At 44.1% G+C, this 19,584-nt stretch overlaps 1 protein-coding gene across 3 annotated transcripts in view; it reads right to left on the bottom strand.

The window, feature by feature from the left end:
- Window positions 1–19,584, bottom strand: part of LOC144598892 (E3 ubiquitin-protein ligase Midline-1) — a 266,261-nt gene that overhangs the window by 25,673 nt on the left and 221,004 nt on the right. For all 3 annotated transcript variants that reach the window (XM_078409460.1, XM_078409458.1, XM_078409459.1), the window contains exons 4-6: window positions 10,603–10,710; window positions 3,919–4,067; window positions 40–167 (exon numbers count right to left, since the gene is read on the bottom strand). In XM_078409460.1, the coding sequence (XP_078265586.1) occupies window positions 40–167; window positions 3,919–4,067; window positions 10,603–10,710 (385 nt within the window). The remainder of the gene's footprint in view (window positions 1–39; window positions 168–3,918; window positions 4,068–10,602; window positions 10,711–19,584) is intronic.

Below are 19,584 nucleotides of genomic sequence, written 5' to 3' on the forward strand. Positions count from 1 at the left end.
TTCTAGACTCACTACTTTCAGAGCAAATTCATCTCTTACCTGTGAGGTAATCGAGGTTTTCCAGCATCTTCTTCTCCCGGGAGAAGTCCAATGCAAATGTGTCAAAAGTATCGGTAAGGTTGATTTCTGGAATGAGCACTTGAGAAGATGCAGTTGCCATGGAAACTCTGCAGAGCAAAATAAACCAACACATTTCTGTTAACTTGATTAAGTTAGCTGGTTTCCCAAAGATATATTTAAAGAAAATGTACTTAATTTGTTTGGATAACCTGAGATAACGCAAGACTTTCTTGACTGTGGGATTAATTATGTCTTGACTATGAGGCTATTGGCACCGAGGCCGAGAAAGTTTTCAATTTCTATAACATCTTGCCTCATTGCGATTAAAAGCTAAAGAAGTCCACTTGAAGATTGGTCACCATTAAAATGCAAGGAGGTTTTTGGTAAGTGTTTCATCCATAATCTAAGTAATTCTGAATCCCCATGTGAAGCATTATTAATGCTTATTTTAAAATTTTACTACACCAGCAGCCCTCAGATTAATAGCTGAAAAGAGTTAAAATGGATAATGCATGAATAAAAGAGTGTATTTTATGTTCATCCATTTCAAACCAAAGAAAACATTTGTAGGGGTCTGAAGAATGAGGGAAATAGGATTAATCTCGTAGTTGAATGGATCCTTGCATATCTTAAAAGTGTCTGAGTTCATCCTTATGCATATAGGTATGGTTGGGAGATTTGTTATTTACCAGAGACAAATAATATTTGTTGTTTAAGTTTATTGCTGAAGAGAATCAACTAAATTCGCCTTCAGGGTTAACCGGATATATTACTCTTTGAAGCAGCCTCGATTATTGTTTCCATCATGCTGCCTGACTTTATGTTCCAGCAGCCTGGCTGACACACATCAATGAGTCGGAAGTGGAGTCAGGCAACTTGCACTAAACTCAACTTGACATTAATTTGTGGCTTCTTGTGACTCCAGGCCTCTTCACATAATTACCTTGTGTTGTAACTCGCTGAAAACAAAAAATCATGAACTCCTAATTCTCTGAGATACATCACTATCCTGAAAGCACGCTGACAAGACACATCTTCTCATTTCTAAACTTGAAACAAAGTGAGGGTAGGTTGAACAGTTCATCGTTAAAACTCTGGGGCATCTTTCTCCTGACTCAGCGTGCTAATTTCCGTGGAATGTGAACATTGCTGACGTCTTTAATTGTCTCCTCAACTCAGTGTTTTTCTAGGTTGCTTTTGCAGGCAGTAACAGGTGTACAGTGGACATTACCAATAGTTGGAAGTCAACAACTTCAGTCTAGACAGCTAGATCTCCTCACCAATTGCTCAAGTGTTTCAAGACCTCCTTTCTTTGTAAACTTCTCATTCCGTTAGCAACTCGTGTACAATGTGAGTAGCATGTTCTATGGCAAAGGACAGATTCATTCCATGTCACAATGTTCAAAGCAAAGGGGACTTTGTAATGCTTGAGTGAAAGATATTCCCCGCCTCTGTCCTATCTACTCTTAGTTCAGGTCATCACACTTTGGGATAGATCAACTGCCTTTGGAAAATGTCCAGGGTTTATAGAAACATAGAAACATAGAAAATAGGTGCAGGAGTAGGCCATTCGGCCCTTCGAGCCTGCACCGCCATTCAATATGATCATGGCTGATCATCCAGCTCAGTAGCCTGTACCTGCCTTCTCTCCATACCCCCTGATCCCTTTAGCAAAAAGGGCCACATCTAACTCCCTCTTAAATATAGCCAATGAACTGGCCTCAACTACCTTCTGTGGCAGAGAATTCCACAGACTCACCACTCTCTGTGTGAAGAAATGTTTTCTCATCTCGGTCCTAAAAGACTTCCCCCTTATCCTTAAGCTGTGACCCCTGGTTCTGGACTCCCCCAACATCAGGAACAATCTTCCCGCATCTAGCCTCTCCAACCCCTTAAGAATTTTATATGTTTCTATAAGATCCCCCCTCAGTCTTCTAAATTCCAGCGAATATAAGCCCAGTCTATCCAGTCTTTCCTCATATGAAAGTTATGCTTTATATTCATTAGTTCATGGGATGTGGATATTACTAACATTCATTATTCATCTCCAATTGTCTCTTGTTCTTAATTACTTGCTTTGACAACAGCTCAGAATAAAGCAGATGAATAGGTTGGAGTCACAAATAGACAAGACCAGTTGCCAGCAGAATTTTAGTGAAACTGCTGCGTTTTCACAATCCAATAGTTTCATAATCACCATCACCGGTCCCAGCATTTTAATTCCAGATCACTGACTGCCAACGTGGGAAACAGAGAAACAAAAATAAAATAGGTGCAGGAGTAGGCCATTCGGCCCTTCGAAGCAGCACCACCATTCAATATGATCAAGGCTGATCATCTAAAATCAATATCCTGTTTCTGCTGTACCCATCCCTTGATTCCTTTAGCCCTAAGAGCTAAATCTAACTCTCTCTTGAAAATCTGTTCATTCCCACTATTTGCTTTTTGTTTCTTAATGAACTCCCAATTCACACCAATATACTAGCCCAGTTCTATGTGATGTAATCCAGTTGACCAAGATTGTGTGTGGAACCTTGTCAAAGACTCCTGAAGATCTAGGTACCCATTATCTACACCCTTTTATCCATTCTGCTAGTCCCATCTTCAAAGAAATCCATAGATTAGTCAACCATGAGATAGCTACTAACAATGCATCAACAGGCACTGATAGAATAGAAGTGGTCAATCACCCTCCTTGTTTAAATGGTACAAGTTGTCAACCCCACATGGATTTTAACTCAGGGAGTGTGCTGAGCCCAACAGTGAGAGGATTAACAAGGAAACCAGTGACGGGATTGACATTTACACATATAGCAATGCTATGGTAACATCACTGCATGGCAGGTAAAGACTGTAATAAGTTTAAGGGTAATGTGATTTTTCATTATTGCTTTGATTTCAAAAGGACGTTGACAATGGTTGTTCATCTGGGGCATGAACTAGCCATTGCTTTGCTGGCTGTTAAAGAGAGACCATCATAACTTCAACCCTTTTGCACACCGCTGTTTTGTTTGGGGAGACGAGTACAATAACACAATTTTAAAATAATTCAGACAGGTACATGGATAGGAAAGGTTTAGAGGGATATGAGCCAAATAGCACCAAATGGGGCTAGGCATTTTGGTCGGCATAAGCACGTTGAGTAGAAGGGCTTGTTTCCTTGACTGTGACTCAAAAACATATTATTCTACTGCGTGTCATCTTTAAAATAGTGAACTAAAAGAGCATTGGAATATTAAGGGAATGATAATCGAATGCCTGGAATATATCCACTTGTCTGGCACTAACAAACAGAATTTTTCTGAAAATGTGCACCTGATAGTCAGATGAACATTGTAGACTGAAGAGCTGTTTCTGCTAAATAACCCTAGGGGACTTTGCTAAGCACAATGGTGTGGAACCCAAGTAGCATATAATTCAGAGTAGACAACCATAGCAAGCTTCTTTCCCTTGGAAAAGTCATTTGAGATCCTATGAAAATCTAAAGGCTGAATGGTCATTTTCCCTGACTCAAACAGATTTTTCAAATAAAAAGCATTCAACAAAATGTAAAAATAGCAAACTGGTGATGTGAGATTTGAGCTTGAGGCATTGAGATCACGGCTGTAGAACCAGTAACCCTTGAACCACTGCATCTGTATGGAGCAGGGGAGCCAGCACTAACCTGGAAAATGAAATCCTTTCAACGTCCAACAATCGACAAGACGATCAGATTATGATGAACGTAAGAGGTCAAGTTTAAGGTTTGAGATGAGGTGAGGTTCTACTGGCAACAATAACATCGTGAATCTGTGAGGTACGATTCAGTTACCAGTAATAGGAACGTGATCACAAGTGACAGGCATGGTGCTCTCTTACCTTTCAGATATATTTTTAGCCGTCTGCAAGAAGCGGGCGTGATCATTCTCCTTTAGCGTCTGTTCTGCTTGAGTGATGAGGGACCCAGATCGTTCAATAGACTGCTTGCAGTTGGCAATCTGCTGAGCCAATTTCCGCAGCCGCAAAACCTTCAAATAAACAAAAGGATTTCGCACTGAGGATATGGGGGCGCTGTGTGGCACACACGCACACACATACATAAGAACATACATATGCACACATGCATGCATGCAGACACACACTTATTTTTCAATGCTTGCTCTCTGTTCAACAAGGATAGGATGGCCAGAACTCTTTATCCATGGCAAGTGATCTCAATCCAGCAAAGATGGTGGCAGCAGATATCAGAATAGATTTCAAAAGGGATCTGGGGAAAAAGTTAGGGAGAGGGGCTGATGCAGATCTTCAACAATCTCCAACATTCTTCATCCCCTGACCACATCATCAGGAATTGGATCAAGGGTCAGCGCACCTTAGTAAGAAAGGATTTTAATTTATTTTTGCTTATTTCCTCATTGTCCAGGAGGATGACGAATCCTTGGGCTTCGGGCATGGACTTCTCCCACCTCAATCTTTACATGCCTTCCCCACCATGAGCAGGGACTTCTCCCAAGGCTCCCACTGGTGACATTTTGCTCCAGGGAGTGAGTGACTCAAAGAACGAAGCGGATCCAAAATTGGAGGTCTGGAAATTGGGAATGGTGACTTGGCCTCAATAATAACTCGGGTGGGATTTCCAGAGCTGGCTTTCAGTGTTCCTTCCTGATGGGGTGCTTTAATTCCCAAAACCTCTATAGCTGTTGAAATTGTTGGATATGTTACTTTCCCCAGCCCCAGACCAATCCCCCCAGCGTTGAGCTGTTAAGTCTTGATGAAGAATGAGGGGAGGTGCAGGTGATATCAGTGCCCACTGGCAAGGATGAATGAATTTAGATGTTGGGAGTCAATATTATGATGGAGGACAGGACCAGAAGTGGCAGCAGCCTTGAGTGGATGTGTGCGGCTGCAAGGAGCACCCATGTTTGCATTGTTAGGGTGGGTCGTAGGGCCTGTTTTGTTTTGAATGACTCTATGACAATCATTATAAGAAAATACCTGCTGATGCTGGTACAAATCGAAGGTATTTATTCACAAAATGCTGGAGTAACTCAGCAGGACAGGCAGCGTCTCGGGTGAGAAGGAATGGGTGACGTTTCGGGTCGAGCCCCTTCTTCAGACTGATGGGTCTGAAGAAGGGTCTCGACCCGAAACGTCACCCATTCCTTCTCTCCCGAGATGCTGCCTGACCTGCTGAGTTACTCCAGCAATTTGTGAATATATACCTATGACAATCATTGGTACGTATGTGGCCCTTTAAATGTTCCAAAGAGTGATTACCTTGACAAATTTGCAGGAAGGAACCACAGATGCTGGTTTACACCTGCCTGTCCTGCTGAGGTGCTCCAGCATTTTGTGTTTACCTTGACAAATGCATGGATTCGTAGTACAACAATACAAGTGGTGTCCTGCATGTGGCATTTAATGACATGGAAAGCAACAAATGGCAAACAAAACACCCAGAAGAAAAGTCCATGTCACTGTTGGCCTTTCACCCAGTAATTGCAGTGCATTAACCTCTTTCAATCAAAATCATTTCCACCGCGAGCAGCGTTGTGTTGCAGCAGGGACATTGACGCTTTTGGGGATTGCCCTGTGTTGTGCTGCTACTCGATTCCTTTGGGCAACAACTATTTCCTTCCTTCCTGTTCCCATTACCGGAGCTAAGAACAGGGTGGGAGAGGTTGTAGCAGAATATTGGTAGAAATGTAGACAGTTTCAGGGAGTGAAGTAAGGAAATTGTAATCAGCTCGTTGACAGAATAATCATAATTTAACGTAGTTGATTAAAATTTCTAAAGCCGCAGCTCATAACCCATTGCTCGTGGCATAACAAAATGCCTGTGTCATGTGTCAGTGTGTACAGGAAGGACCTGCAGATGCTGGTACATACTGAAGATATTCACAAAGTGCTGGAGTAACGTAGCAGGTCAGACAGCATCTCGGGAGAACAAAAGGATGGGGGACGTTTTGGATCGCATCTGAAGAAAGGTCCCGACCCAAAATGTCACCCATCCTTTTTCTCCAGAGATGCTGCCTGACGTGCTGAGTTACTCCAACACTTTATGTCTATCTTCATGTCTCAGTGTGTCCATTGATTTCAGCATTGTGTTTTGGGCTGTGGTGGTTCAATCTCTGTCTCCCCAAATAGCCTCTGGCGTCACTGCTCACTGCACAACTTCTTCAACACCGGGGAAAAGCTGAAGCTGCCCTTCGCAAGCTTGCCTTCAAACCATGTACAGGCCACCCAGCCTCTCCAATGCCCACCCCTTGTGCCGATCTAGAGGGGTTTCTCCCCCTAAACCATGGCACCCAGAACAGAAAGTGGAAATCTGCATCCTTGTCCCCCCAAGAAATCTGGGTGTCGATTGCAAACTTTGTGACCGTCTTTGTCGGGCAAGGAGTTTGCAGAATGTGTAACAATGACAGGGAAGTGAATGGGACATGGATCGGACTTAATCTAAGTGTACGGCAAACGGGAGCTGATCAACCTTTGCCCCAATAATCCTCTTACCAATCCGCCCTCATTATCCTCAAGGTCATAACGTCATATGTGATGGGAGCAGAATGAAGCCATTCGGCCCATCAAGCCTACTCCGCCATCCAATCATGGCTGATCTATATCTCCCTCCTAACCCCATTCTCCTGCCTTCTCCCCATAACCCCTGACACCCGTACTAATCATTAAATTAACCAAGATATTAATCAATTGCCGTATCTAAATACTGAATTTGCATTCAGAATGGTCTGCACTCACCAGTGCCTCATTACAAGCATCCATCTGCAGATACTGCAAACAACAGTTCCAGCCTCTCATTTCTTGCTGCGTGAATTTCCTGCTTCACTGTTTTAGCATATTCCTTTAATTAGGTTTTGATTATTTAATCCTCATTTCGTTTCCTGTTTTCACTCTGCTGTGTGCTGCCTTCTGGGTGGCAGCGAGCACATCTGAATTCTCAACACTTGAGGCTGCCCTCAACCCTGGTTGCTGATGCACATACATTTACCCGAGGGTCTACCCAAAGGTCTCGACCAATCTGGAGTTGTGTGCTTTCTTGTCAGTTTCGCCTTAGCTCTCTCTTGGATATGTTGCGTTTCCACCTTTATACCAGTGTCCTCATTTACTGAGGACCTCCCACTTGCTAAATAATTCCATCAAGCCTCATCCTTTGCAGCACTACTAATCTTCCAGTGTCTGACATGTTCAGTGGCAACTAGATTGTTTCCCCATCCTCATGAAGATGGACCAGGGTCTGGCTGATTCAATTCACACCAGAAAGTCATCAAACTTTACATAATGAACATCTTCCTAACCATCTCCCCTCCTTGGCCCCTCTTCCCCCATTCCTCCCCCTGTTCTAAACTTTACTCTCCATCTTGCTTTCTTATCAGACCCCTCCTCCGCCTGTTCCTTTCTTCCTACTTTCCCTCCATCTGATTAATAATAATAATAATAATAATAATAATTTTTAAAAAAATTTGTCATACAGGGTCAACAGTACAATGAAATGTATTTGACAAGACAACGGGTCACCTCAGCAGTAATATTCCAAGTAATATTCCAAGGATGAATAAGATTTTTTTTTTAAATGACATTAGTAAGGTAAAAAGACAATATTAAAAATAATCAACATATATGATTTGAAATGTGTTTATGAGTTCAGAAGCCTGATGGCCTGATGATAGAAACTGTCCTTAAGTCTGGTGGTACGCGCAGCCATACCCCTGTATCGTCTGCCTGACGGTAACAAGGAGAACAGCCTGCGTGCTTGGTGGCTGTGGTCCTTGATGATGCTGCATGCCTTCCGCAGGCACCGCCAGTAGAAAATGTCCTGAATGGCCGGGAGACAGTTGCCAGTGATGTGCTGTGCCGTTTTCACCACTCTCTGTAGTGAGTTGTGGCTGTGGGCAGAACAGTTCCTGTACCAGACTGTAATGCAGCCCGTCAGCAGGCTCTCGATGGTGCATCTGTAGAAGTTTGTGAGGATGCTGGCGTTTATGCCAAACTTCCTCAGTCTTCTCAGGAAAAAGAGCCGCTGGTGGACCTTCTTTGTTATTGTGTCCATGTGCACTGTCCAGGAAAGGTCTTCAGTGATGTGCACACCGAGGAACTTAAAGCTGTTGACCCTTTCAACCTCAACATCACCGATGTGGATGGGGAGGTGTCCACTCCCCTGCTGTCTCCTGTGGTCCACGATCATCTCTTTCTACATTTCTACTTTCTACTCTTTCTACGATTCTACATTTCATTTTCCACCTTCCTATCACATTGGATGCTCCTTTATCCTCCACACCCTCGGTCCGTTCATTACCTACCCCTCCCTTTCCCCCCCCCCCCCCCCCCTTTTTCTTCTGTCCCTTCTCTGTTCCATTCTACCTACCAATCCTCTCTCTGGTTCTATATTTCACACCCCATCTTCTTTTCTTATCATGTATCAGTCTGAAGAAGGGTTCTGACCCAAAACATTGTCTATCCAAGATGCTGGAGTAACTCAGCGGGTCAGGCAGCATCTCTGGAGAGAAGGAATGGGTGACGTTTCGGGTCGAGATCCTTCTTCAGACTGATGTCAGGGAATGAGGCGGGACAAAGATAGGATGTAGTCGGAGACACGAAGGCTGGTGGGAGAACTGGAAAGGGGGAGGGGATAGAGAGGGAAAGCAGGGACTATCTGAAGTTAGAGAAGTCAATGTTGATACCGCTGGGGTGTAAACTACCCAAGCGAAATATGAGGTGCTGTTCCTCCAATTTGCGCTGGGCCTCACTCTGGCAAAGGAGGAGGCCCAGGACTGAAAGGTCAGATTGGGAATGGAAAGTGTAGCTGAAGTGCTGAGTCACTGGGAAATCAGGTTGGTTAAGACAGACTGAGCGGAGGTGTTCAGCGAAACAATCGCCGAGCCTGTGCTTGGTCTCGCCGATGTAGAGAAGTTGACACCTGGAACAGCGGGTACAGTAGATGGGGTTGGAGGAGGTGCAGGTGAACCTCTGCCTCACCTGGAAAGACTGTTTGGGTCCTTGGATGGAGTCGAGGGGGGAGGTAAAGGGACAGGTGTTGCATCTCCTGCGGTTGCAGGGGAAAGCTCGGTGATCATTTCGCTGAACACCTCCGCTCAGTCCGTCTTAACCAATCCGATTTCCCTGTGGCTCAGCATTTCAACTCCCCCTCTCATTCCCAATCTGACCTTCCTGTCCTGCGCCTCCTCCATTGCCAGAGTGATGCAAATTGGAGGAACAGCACTTCATATTTCGCTTGGGTAGTTTACAACCCAGCGGTATCAACATTGACTTCTCTAACTTCAGATAGTCCTTGCTTTCCCTCTCTATCCCCTCCCCCTTTCCAGTTCTCCCACCAGCCTTCATGTCTCCGACTACATCCTATCTTTGTCCCGCCTCATTCCCTGACATCAGTCTGAAGAAGGGTCTCGACCCGAAACGTCACCCATTCCGTCTCTCCAGAGATGCTGCCTGACCCGCTGAGTTACTCCAGCATCGTGTGTCTACCTTTGATTTAAACCAACATCTACAGTTTTCTTTCCTACATTGTCTATCCATTTCCCTTCATGGATGCTGCCTAATGTGCTGAGTTTCAACAGCAGTTTTTGTTTGCTCAGTCTTCCAAACCAATTATTTCCCTGTTTTGGAACTCATTACTGGGCATTTGACCTCTTGTTACCCGATTCAAGCGAACATTATTCAGATACAGGTCTTTAGCAATGGCTATGGCAGGCAATTCAACCATGGAAAGCTTCACGGCAGTATTTAGCTGCAGCTACCCCAACTTTACAACCTTCAATGGGAATCACGAGCAAACAACAAGAAGCCAGCCAGCCTGTAACTTGATAAACAGTTGAACCTTGGCCTGAGAGTTGAACCTTGGCCAGAATCTGGCTCTGCTCCTCATTGATGCTGATGGCTTGTAACTATCCCTTTACTAGTCCGAAGACTTTACCATATCTAATGTAATTATGTGTGAACACGAGGAAGCCAATAGTATTTTATGGGAGAGCAACTTACATACGTTTAGCAGTTATAAAGTGGTACTGCTTTTGATCTATGAAGAAAGGGGCAGGGGTTGCCCATACAGATCCTCAAGCCTGTTTTGTTGGGCATGTTGTAAAAAGGATGGATGACTGCGGTGAAGTTTTACGCAATTTGTGGCAGGATTCTGATAGACTGGGACTTTATTCCTCATGTCATCGCAACATACAAAGTTCTTAAAGGACCTTACATGCTGGATGCAGGGAGGATGTTTCCCCCTGGTTGGGGAGGTTAGGAATAGGAGTCACAACGTGAGAATAAAGGATAGGCCGTTTAATATTGAGGTGAGGAGGGATTTCTTCTTTCAGTGGGGGTGGTGAATCTTTGGAATTCCCTATCCCAGTGGGTTGTGGGGGCTCAGTTGTTATATTCATGTGAAACAAGTATCGATATCTTTCTGGGCGTTAATACATTCAAGGGATATGAGAATGTTGCTCTGTGAAACAAGGTCAGCCGTAATCTGTAGAGCAAGCTCGAAGAACCAAATAGCCCATCCCTGATCCAAATTATCAGCAAGGGTCTGGTTCTTACCTTGCCTTCCTTGATTTGCGTGCTAATGATTTGTCTTCGTTGTTGAATGATTTCAATAAGTTGGTCACATTCTTCTGTAAGTTTGCATTCTTGCCTTGTTGCATTCACCTAAACAAACAAGAAGGTCTCCTTTAGTACTGTGCTAACATTATCAATTTGTCAAGGACTTCTATGGTTCAAGAAGATTGGAAGAAATCCACACTAGCTAAAATATGGGATTGGATTACTGCTTATCCAAAAGGACATTTTGGAAAATTAACCAATTACTTTACAGAAGCTTCATACCAGAAACCTCTGCCCCTCTGCTTCCTTATCTGGCTCTCCGCCCCTCCCTCTCTCCGCCCCTCCCTGTTTCTGTCTCTTCCTCTTTCCATTGCTACCTGGGACTTCCTGAACAACCTTGGTCAGCTGACATGTCTGCAATCCCTACAATGGAGAGAGTTTACGCCTGTCAGGCCACTGTGATAGATCTCTTGTGCAGCAACTTGCAATTATTCTTTGTGCACATATGCACAAGTAGATATATCATCAGATTAAAAAAATATGACCTTATTGAATGTACAATGTTTGACAATTTATAAAGCTGTTAAAAGAATGTTCAAGGACATCTGAGCAATATATTGTATTGCTGACATTTCTGGAACACTTTCCCTTCACTTTGAACAAGATCCAAATCATTATTATCATTGAAGTCAGTTTGCCTTCTCTTCTACACTGTTTGTTAAATCCCTTGACAATCGTCCCAAACGAAGACAAACATTGAATTGTGTAGTATTTACACTACGGTAAATTAATAAAAAGCAGGTGGACAAAACTAGTTAGTTAGAAACCAATTTCATGGTCCAGAAATAAGTAAATGAGATCTTCCAGATGCATGGGCCCAGTAAAGGAGGTAGTTGCTATGGTTACTGGCGCCCAAACAGTACAGACCTCTTGACATGTCACTGTGTTTTTGGGCCTTTCCCTCGATCACAGAGGAAGCAGCAAAATTGCAAATCTTTGCGAAGAGATAGCTGTGTGCACAGTTTGTCCCGGTTGCTATGGAATCTGACCTCTGACATAACCTGGGAGGCTCTCACAGTGACAGGTTCAAAGGTCGCTGTGGGCTTGCTCTTAACAAACCTCCAATTTAAACAAGCCCCACTCTTTCAGTATGGGCTGCCAGGCCAAAGAATCTTCAGGGGACGAAGTTAAGATTTGTTGCACACTGTGGAGATCGTTCTGTCGGAAACGCGTGTCATGGTTTGGGATGGGTGGGGTGCTGGTGGTGGGGAAATAATTGAAAAACATTTATCTATCCGAACCACACACAAAAAGAAAAGCGTAACTCACTTCAGTTCAGGGCAATGAATAGTTTTCACAACACCAACGGGAATAATGGTGTAGTGGGCCAACAATAACATAACCCCACCTCTAACTCAGCCAGCCAAATATGCCTGAGCAGAGAGGTGTTAGCAACCTTTGTGGATCCCGTCCAATATTAACACTCCGAGCACTATACCAAGTTTTCTTGCTCTAATTAAAGAATTTGACAGTCAGAAACGTTGTTCGGGGCTTAAGATTGACTCATCCTGCCACTGAAATAGTAAGTCACACGTAAATCCTAGCACTTTGCTTATGACATTGTTCCGAAAGAGCTTTTAGGCAGGTGCCGGGCATTGATCATAAGTTATTAAAGTTGACTTCCTGTCAGTTGTTGTTAACTGCTGATCTCCGCTGGAGGTGTGCTGTGACTAGGTTGGGAGTGGAGCACGAGTAGATGCACGTTGTGCGATAAGGAGTCAGTTTTCTCACCTGACAAGCTCCAGCTTGCAAACTGAGCCCACAGGATCACCCATCACTTTACAGATTTGGTTTGGTGTGGAAATTCAACTGGCGATTTCCAAATTAATACAGACTGACAAGGGAGAAGTTTCCTACTTGGCCCAACTCTTCCAGTGTATTTATCTCCCACTTCTTTCCCTTGAGCTCCTCTAAATCCCTCTACCATCTCTGATCTTGTGCCAAGTTCTATGCACCCATCGTTCTCTGATCACTGAACTACTGATTCCAGCTCCAGATCACCCAAACTCAAAAGCTTTCATTCTGTTTTATGACCGCTTTGGGCCCTCACTCCTTTCTTGCTCCGTAATCTCCTCCGCCATTACAATTCTCCTGAACATTGCACTTCTATTGTATGCTGCTGATTTTAATTGCCCCCCCATTGATGATTGTACTTTTAGCTGTCATCATTCCTGAGTTGCCTCTCTTTCCTCCTTCAAGACTACCTCTGTGGCCAAGCTTTCCGAACATCCACTTAAATCACCCGGTGTCAAACAGTCTGATAAAATACTGAGAAGCCTCTGGGAGGTTGTATTATGTTAAAGGCGTAATGTAAAAGCAGATTGAGAGCACATTTCTCACTTCAGAGCAGTTCAACGTCAGTCGAAAACCCCACAACTTGCTCATTTTGGATAACAGAAGAGTGGTTCATAACTGATTTCCTACAAAATAAATCATTGCGGGAAGCCCAACCAGATGTGTTCATCTTTCTGCCAACAGTATCAGAGATGGTTCACATCTGGTCACCATGTACTGCAGCTTCAAGAAAAAATGATGGCCCCATCAACATATTAATATCTCCAAACTGGAGGTTTTTTATTCCATTAAGGGCAGACTTTAAATTTAGTGAAAAATCAAATCAGATGAAAGGATTATTTGGAACTTTTACATACTGCCTATTGGGCACCTCTATTGACCTATCACGGCTTGGACTGGGTCACACTGGTGGATGTTTCAGGGCTGACGATATCTCCTGTAAAACCTTTTCTGTCCATACTCTCTCATTGATACGAGTTAGAATGAAATGTATCGGTTATACATGAGCACCCATTCTTTATCTCCAGCCTCAGCTTATCCATCTCATCCACATCTGTAGTTACCTCCTCCCATCCTTGCCTGTCTGACCATTTATCTTCCAGCATCCATTTCATCCAGCATCTACTTCACAAATTCTGCCCCGGCATGCCTCTTTACATAAAAACAGAAAATGCTGGGGAAACTCAGTGGGTCAGGAATCCTCTGTGGGAGGAAAAAGTAAATACTTCAGGTCTTTCCCTCCCCATTGATGCTGCACACCCTGCTGAGTGTTGCCATCATTGTCTATTCTTGCAGCAGATTTCACTATCTGCAGTTTTTTGATTTTCTTTACCTATCACCCTTGTGCTTGCTGATCCACATTGGCTCCTTGTCCAGTTATCAGCCAGTTATCAATTATCAGCCTCAAGTTCAAATTCATCCCTGGTCTCGCCCTCCCCTCACATCCTAATCCTCCTTCCTTGCTCTGTAATTTCCTTCCCCTTCTTCTCTGCACCTCTTGTCCATGCAGAATTCCCTTTGCCCCCTCACTGCCTTCAAATAGCTCATCCTAATGTCAGCAAGTTTGTCCTCTTCTGATATAGTCTTTAGAACAAACTCCACCACTGAACTTTGAGTCACCCATTTTACATGCCTCGGAGCCCACCTCTGTCTGATTACACTAAGGTCAAATTCCTAATCACATTAAACGTACCGTATTATTACCAGTTGTTGTGGTTATAACTTTGTACTTAAACACATTGATCAGTCCTACTGCTGTTTAAGCATCCTGTCCACATTAACCGCCAGAACATCCCTCATTTATTTTCTAGGGTTTAAGATTGATGCAGCAAACTGCAGCCATGCTCACAATTGCAGTTCTTGTGCACAGGTTTGAGATTAGTATCATTGGATTGCAAACCAGAGGAGAATATTAATGCACGTTCTGTGCCAGATACCGGGCCTTTGTAAGAACCTGTGGTCTCAGATTACATTTGAATCCTACATCCTTTTCCACATCTGCTTTACACATTGCTTTAAGCTAAATTTTGCCAATAGCCTGGATTTTGACTTTGGATTTCCGATTAACCCTCGCTGTGTTGCATCTGTGGGAAAGATAACGTTAAAATCAATGGTACTACCATTGCAACAGAAATAAGGTATTTATTTTTGCTGGAGTCCTTGCTCTAAGCCTCCAAACATGCAGCACTAGATAGATGGAGGCAAGTCACAGAGAAGTGTAAAAGTAATTGGGTAATAATAAATTTCAACCTCCCCAGCTGGAGTTGCCGAAGTGTGGAAGGTTTCGAAGGGGGAGGAATTCTTAAAGGCAGCTTTTTATGTCAGTATGCAGATAAGGTGTAGCACTGGGCCCAATCCTTGGGAATGCAGCCAAGCAAGTAATGGCAGTGTCTGTCTGTGAGGGACTATTTTGGCAACAGTGACCACGTAGCTCGTAGATTTTCAAATGAAGAGTCTGAATTGGGAAGAGGCCGATTTCAATATGTTAAGACAGGATCTACTGAAAATGGATGGTAAGCAGCTACCTCCAGGTAAATCTACATGCAGTCAGAGTTATTCCAAAATGAAATGATAAAGAGTTCAGGGCCAACCTCGTTCCACAAGAATGAAAGATGACAGCAGCAGGCATCATGGATGTCATGGGGTATCATGGGTTGGAGGGGGCAAAAAAGGTAGCCTAAGGCAAATAAGGACAACTGGTAACAGAAGGATCCCTGCAAGTGTATAGAAAATACAGGAGGGGCAGGTATGTTAAAAGCAAGTAGGAAGGGAAAAAGGAAGCATCAGTGGGCAAGGCTAAGGAAAATCCCAAAGGCCGGGGAATCGAAGCTCCAACCCCCGTGTGGGGCCTGTGGACTTTAACATCGTGAAGCCCGCGGTCTCTGGTAAGAAGAGGCTGACTCGGGATCTCCATGCCACGGAGAGAGTTTCAACCGCCCCGACACGGGAGTTTCGATCACCCCGACGGGGGCTTTGTTCGTCGGCTGCGGGAGTTTTGATCGCCCCGACTATGGATGGTTTGACTGTCCCGACCGCGGGAGAACAAAGAGGAAGATGTTTGAACTTTATTGCCTTCCATCACAGTGAGGAATATGGAATCCACTGTCATGGTGTTTATGTTAACTTTTATGTGGTTGTGTGTCTTGTTGCTTTTCACTTAGTATGGCTGTATGTTAACACAAATTTCACTGTACCTTAATTGGTGCATGTGACAATAAACTGACCTTGAAACCTTGAAACCTATGAGATGCCTTGGTGGACTTAAAGATGGAAGACTCCCCAGGGCCTGAAGAGATGTGTGCCATGCTACGAAGGAAGATACTTATGGTGTTCTGAAGAAACTTTGAAACCTTCTCTGGCCACAGAAGAGATGGCAGGAAGACAACAAATATAGTCCCTTTATTCAAGAATGGCAGGAGAGATAAGCTGAGAAATTATAGGCCAGTTAGTCTAACACCAATGGTGGGGAAATTATTGGAAAATAATTCTGAGGGACAGGTTTATTTTACACTTGGAAAGCAGGTATTGATCAAGGATAGTAGGCAAGGCCTTGTTAAGAGAAAATCCTGTGTGGCTCATTTGACTGAATTTTCTGAAGCAATTACTGAGAGTGTTGGTGAGGATATTTATTCACAAAATGCTGGAGTAACTCAGCGGGTCAGGCAGCATCTCAGGAGAGGATAGTGCCGTGAAATTTACTCGGACTTCATTAAGACCTTGGCAATGAGATCTGTGGCAAACGACATCCATAACTGGCTCGGCATTAGAAGGCAGGGGGTGATAGTGGAGAACTGTTTTCACATTTGGAAGCCTGTAAGCAGCAGTTTGCAGCAAGGATTAGTGCTAGGACTCTTGCTGTTTGCTGATGTGATGTGACCAAAAGCTCCTGTATTAACTTTGAAGGCAGCTATCAGGGCCAAGTCACCAGAGCCAGAGAAGTCATGGCAGCCTTAGCAACTTCCCCAGTCACGGAAAGTTTCCCGTTCCCCACTGACCTCGAGTGTGCCCCTCCAGGACTGGTCTTGACAGCCACACTCAGCCTCACCAATGAAGATGGCACAATTGACACCATTGAACTTGATGGTCAACCAACAACAAACCAGTAGTGTGCAGCAGGAATAATGCTGGGACTCTTACTGTTTGTTATATACATTAACAATCTGGATGTGAATCTGGGTCGTCTTTGGCTACAGAATACAATTGATAAATTAATTATATGAGCAGAGCACTGGCAGAGGGAATTTGTGAGGTACTGTATTTTGGGAGGACTAATGTGGCTACACAGTTAATGGTAGGACCCTGGGAAGTACCCAGAGAGCTGTGAATTTGTGGAATTCTCTGCCTCAGAAGGCAGTGAAGGTCGACTCACTGGATGCATTCAAAGGAGAGTTAGATAGAGCTCTTAGGGCTAACGGAATCACGGGATATGGGGAGAAGGCAGGAATGGGGTACTGATTGTGGATGATCAGCCATGATTGCATTGAATGGCGGTGCTGGCTCGAGGGGCCGAATGGCCTATTCCTGCACCTATTTTCTATGTATCTATGTAAGTACGGAGGAACAGAGGGACCTTGAGGAACATGATCAAGGATCCCTTACGGTATCAGATAAGGTGGTTAAGAAGGCAGGTAAGATGCATTCCTTCTTTAGCTGGGGGATAGATATATTGTCTGGATTACATTTCTTATCTCGAACAGTATAATCAAATTCCAGCAGCAAGTATTTGTAGTGGAATTTATTTTATTAATCTTACTGTTATCTACTAATGGAGTGTGACACCGAGGCCTGTAATGGGACATATTTGAATAAGTATCAGTGCTCATAGCTTCTCCTGGGGATCTGCTGCAAATGTGCATGGTAATCCAAAGGAAGGATGAGGCTGATTTCCATACGCTGAGGGATATTTTCAATACAATTACTATGAATGTGCATTAAGTTATGCTAAAAATTCAGAGTTATTCAAAAGAATGCCACATGCCTATGTAAGGTCCTCATTTGTAATTTGACGCTGTCTCCACCACAGATGCCACCTTACCCTATACGATTTCCTTTGGTGCATCAGTTCCCCTACAACCCACAAAGTTGTCACCTCAATTCCTGCAAGTGCTGGCTCCTGGGGTGGGCTTTATCTGGGCTGTACGTGCCTTCCATACATTGGTATCAGGGCTGCCACTGTTCTGCATAGAGTGCTGCCTTGTACTCACATGACAAACATGACATGGTTACCCTACCAACATAAAGGCCTAAGATTCTGCAGGACCCCAAAGCAAGCAGAAGACTACCTCAGCATGAGCTTCCTGTGCAAACCCCTGGGTATCTTTAAGGTACTTTCAGCAAACCAATGAGATGGGACAACAGTAGAGTCGCTGATCCCAGTCTACAGGTGACAATAGAGTCCCTGATCCTAGGCTCCAATGGAGGGCCCAGTCAACATCACCCTTGTCACAAAACACCCTTCTCTGGCTGCAGCAGTTCCCACTGCAAACTAATCAGCCTCTGAAATAAAAACAATGAAGGTGATTACAATCCGCTTGTCAACCGGAGAAACAGTCAATGTTTCAGGTTGAAGATGTTTTGTCAGAACTGGGAGAAGCAAGTAACCCTTGCATCCCCTCTCTCCCCATCCCTCCCCCACCTGAGACGTTGCCCTAATTTCACTGTCATCCTGCTGAGTTTCACTTCTCCACATTCAACAATGTGGGCTCCACCTTTCCTTGATCATTGTTGCTGGCTTTTAATTTGTCCTTTTGTATACCTTTCCTTCATTTGTTCTATGTACGTTTTTACATCTCTCCCTCTCCCCTGACTCTCAGTCTGAAGGGTCTCCACCCGAAATGTCACCTATTCTTTTCTCCAGAGACGCTGCCTGAATCGCTGAGTTATTCCAGCTTTTTGTGCCTGTCTTCAGAGAGTAAACAACTCAGTTTTCTGTAGTAGAGAAGGTAGGGGATGGAATTGTAGAGCAAGGGGAATATATCTCACAGGGTGAGAACTTATAAGCTAATGGAGCAGTTAGGATCGGGATTGCTTTGCCTGTACAATGTGTTGCCAGCAGTAGTGGATTTACCCAGCAGGTCAGACAATATGAACAAAATAAAACTCCGCCCACATACCAAAAGGCAGGATTGGTCAGTTCTGTTACAAAGAAAGAGACACCTAAAGTTAAGGTGTTGTTCTTAATACCTGCAGGTGGATACAAAGGGCTTAAAGTCTGAAGGAGAGTCTCAACCCAAACCGTCATGAGTCTGAAGAAGGGTCTCGACCCAAAACGTCACCCATTACTTCTCTCCAGAGATGCTGCCTGTCCCACTGAGTTACTCTGGCATTTTGTGTCTACCAGAGCTTAAAACCACATTGTCTTGGGAATTAATCACAACATGCACATGCGTCATCCTGCTATAGGAAGCATGTTATTGAGCTGGAACGTGTGCAAAGAAGATTACAAGGGTGTTGCCAGGACTCCAGGGCCTGAGCTATAGGGGAAGATTGGGCATGCTAAGACTTATTCCTTGTAGCGTAGGAGGCTGATTGTATAGATGTGTATAAGATCATAAGGGGAATAAATAGGGTGAATACACAAGGTCTTTTGCCCAGGGGTAGAGCAATCAAGGACCAGAGGACATAGGTTTTAAGGTGAGTGCAGAAAGATGCAGTAGAAACTAAAGGGAAAACCTTTTCATTCAAAGAGTGGTGGGTATATGGTATGAGCTGTCAGAGGTAGTAGTTGTGGCAAGTACTATAACAGCATGTAAAAGATACATGGACAGGACAGGAAAGGTTTAGAGGGATATGGGCCAAATGCAAGCAATTAGGACTAGCTTAGATAGGCATTTTGGTTGGCATGGATGAGTTGGGCCAAAGGACTCGTTTCCGTGCTGTGTAGCTCTGTGTTCCCCAGCACTGATCCAACAGGAATACTATTTGATGCACGTGGAACTCATGTTGTCACGGTCAAATTCTTGATTGGCTTTTGGGGGATTTAACTAGTGGAACTGTTGCCTCACAATCCTGACCTCTAATCGTGTTAGTGTGGAGTTGGCACTCCTGCCTTGTGAATGTGTGGGTTTTCCAGGTGCTCCGGTTTCCTCCCTCATCCCTAACTCATCTGGATCGGTAGGTAGGTTA

This window comes from Rhinoraja longicauda, chromosome 12 (genome assembly GCF_053455715.1).
Source record: "Rhinoraja longicauda isolate Sanriku21f chromosome 12, sRhiLon1.1, whole genome shotgun sequence".
Taxonomy (NCBI): domain Eukaryota; kingdom Metazoa; phylum Chordata; class Chondrichthyes; order Rajiformes; family Arhynchobatidae; genus Rhinoraja; species Rhinoraja longicauda.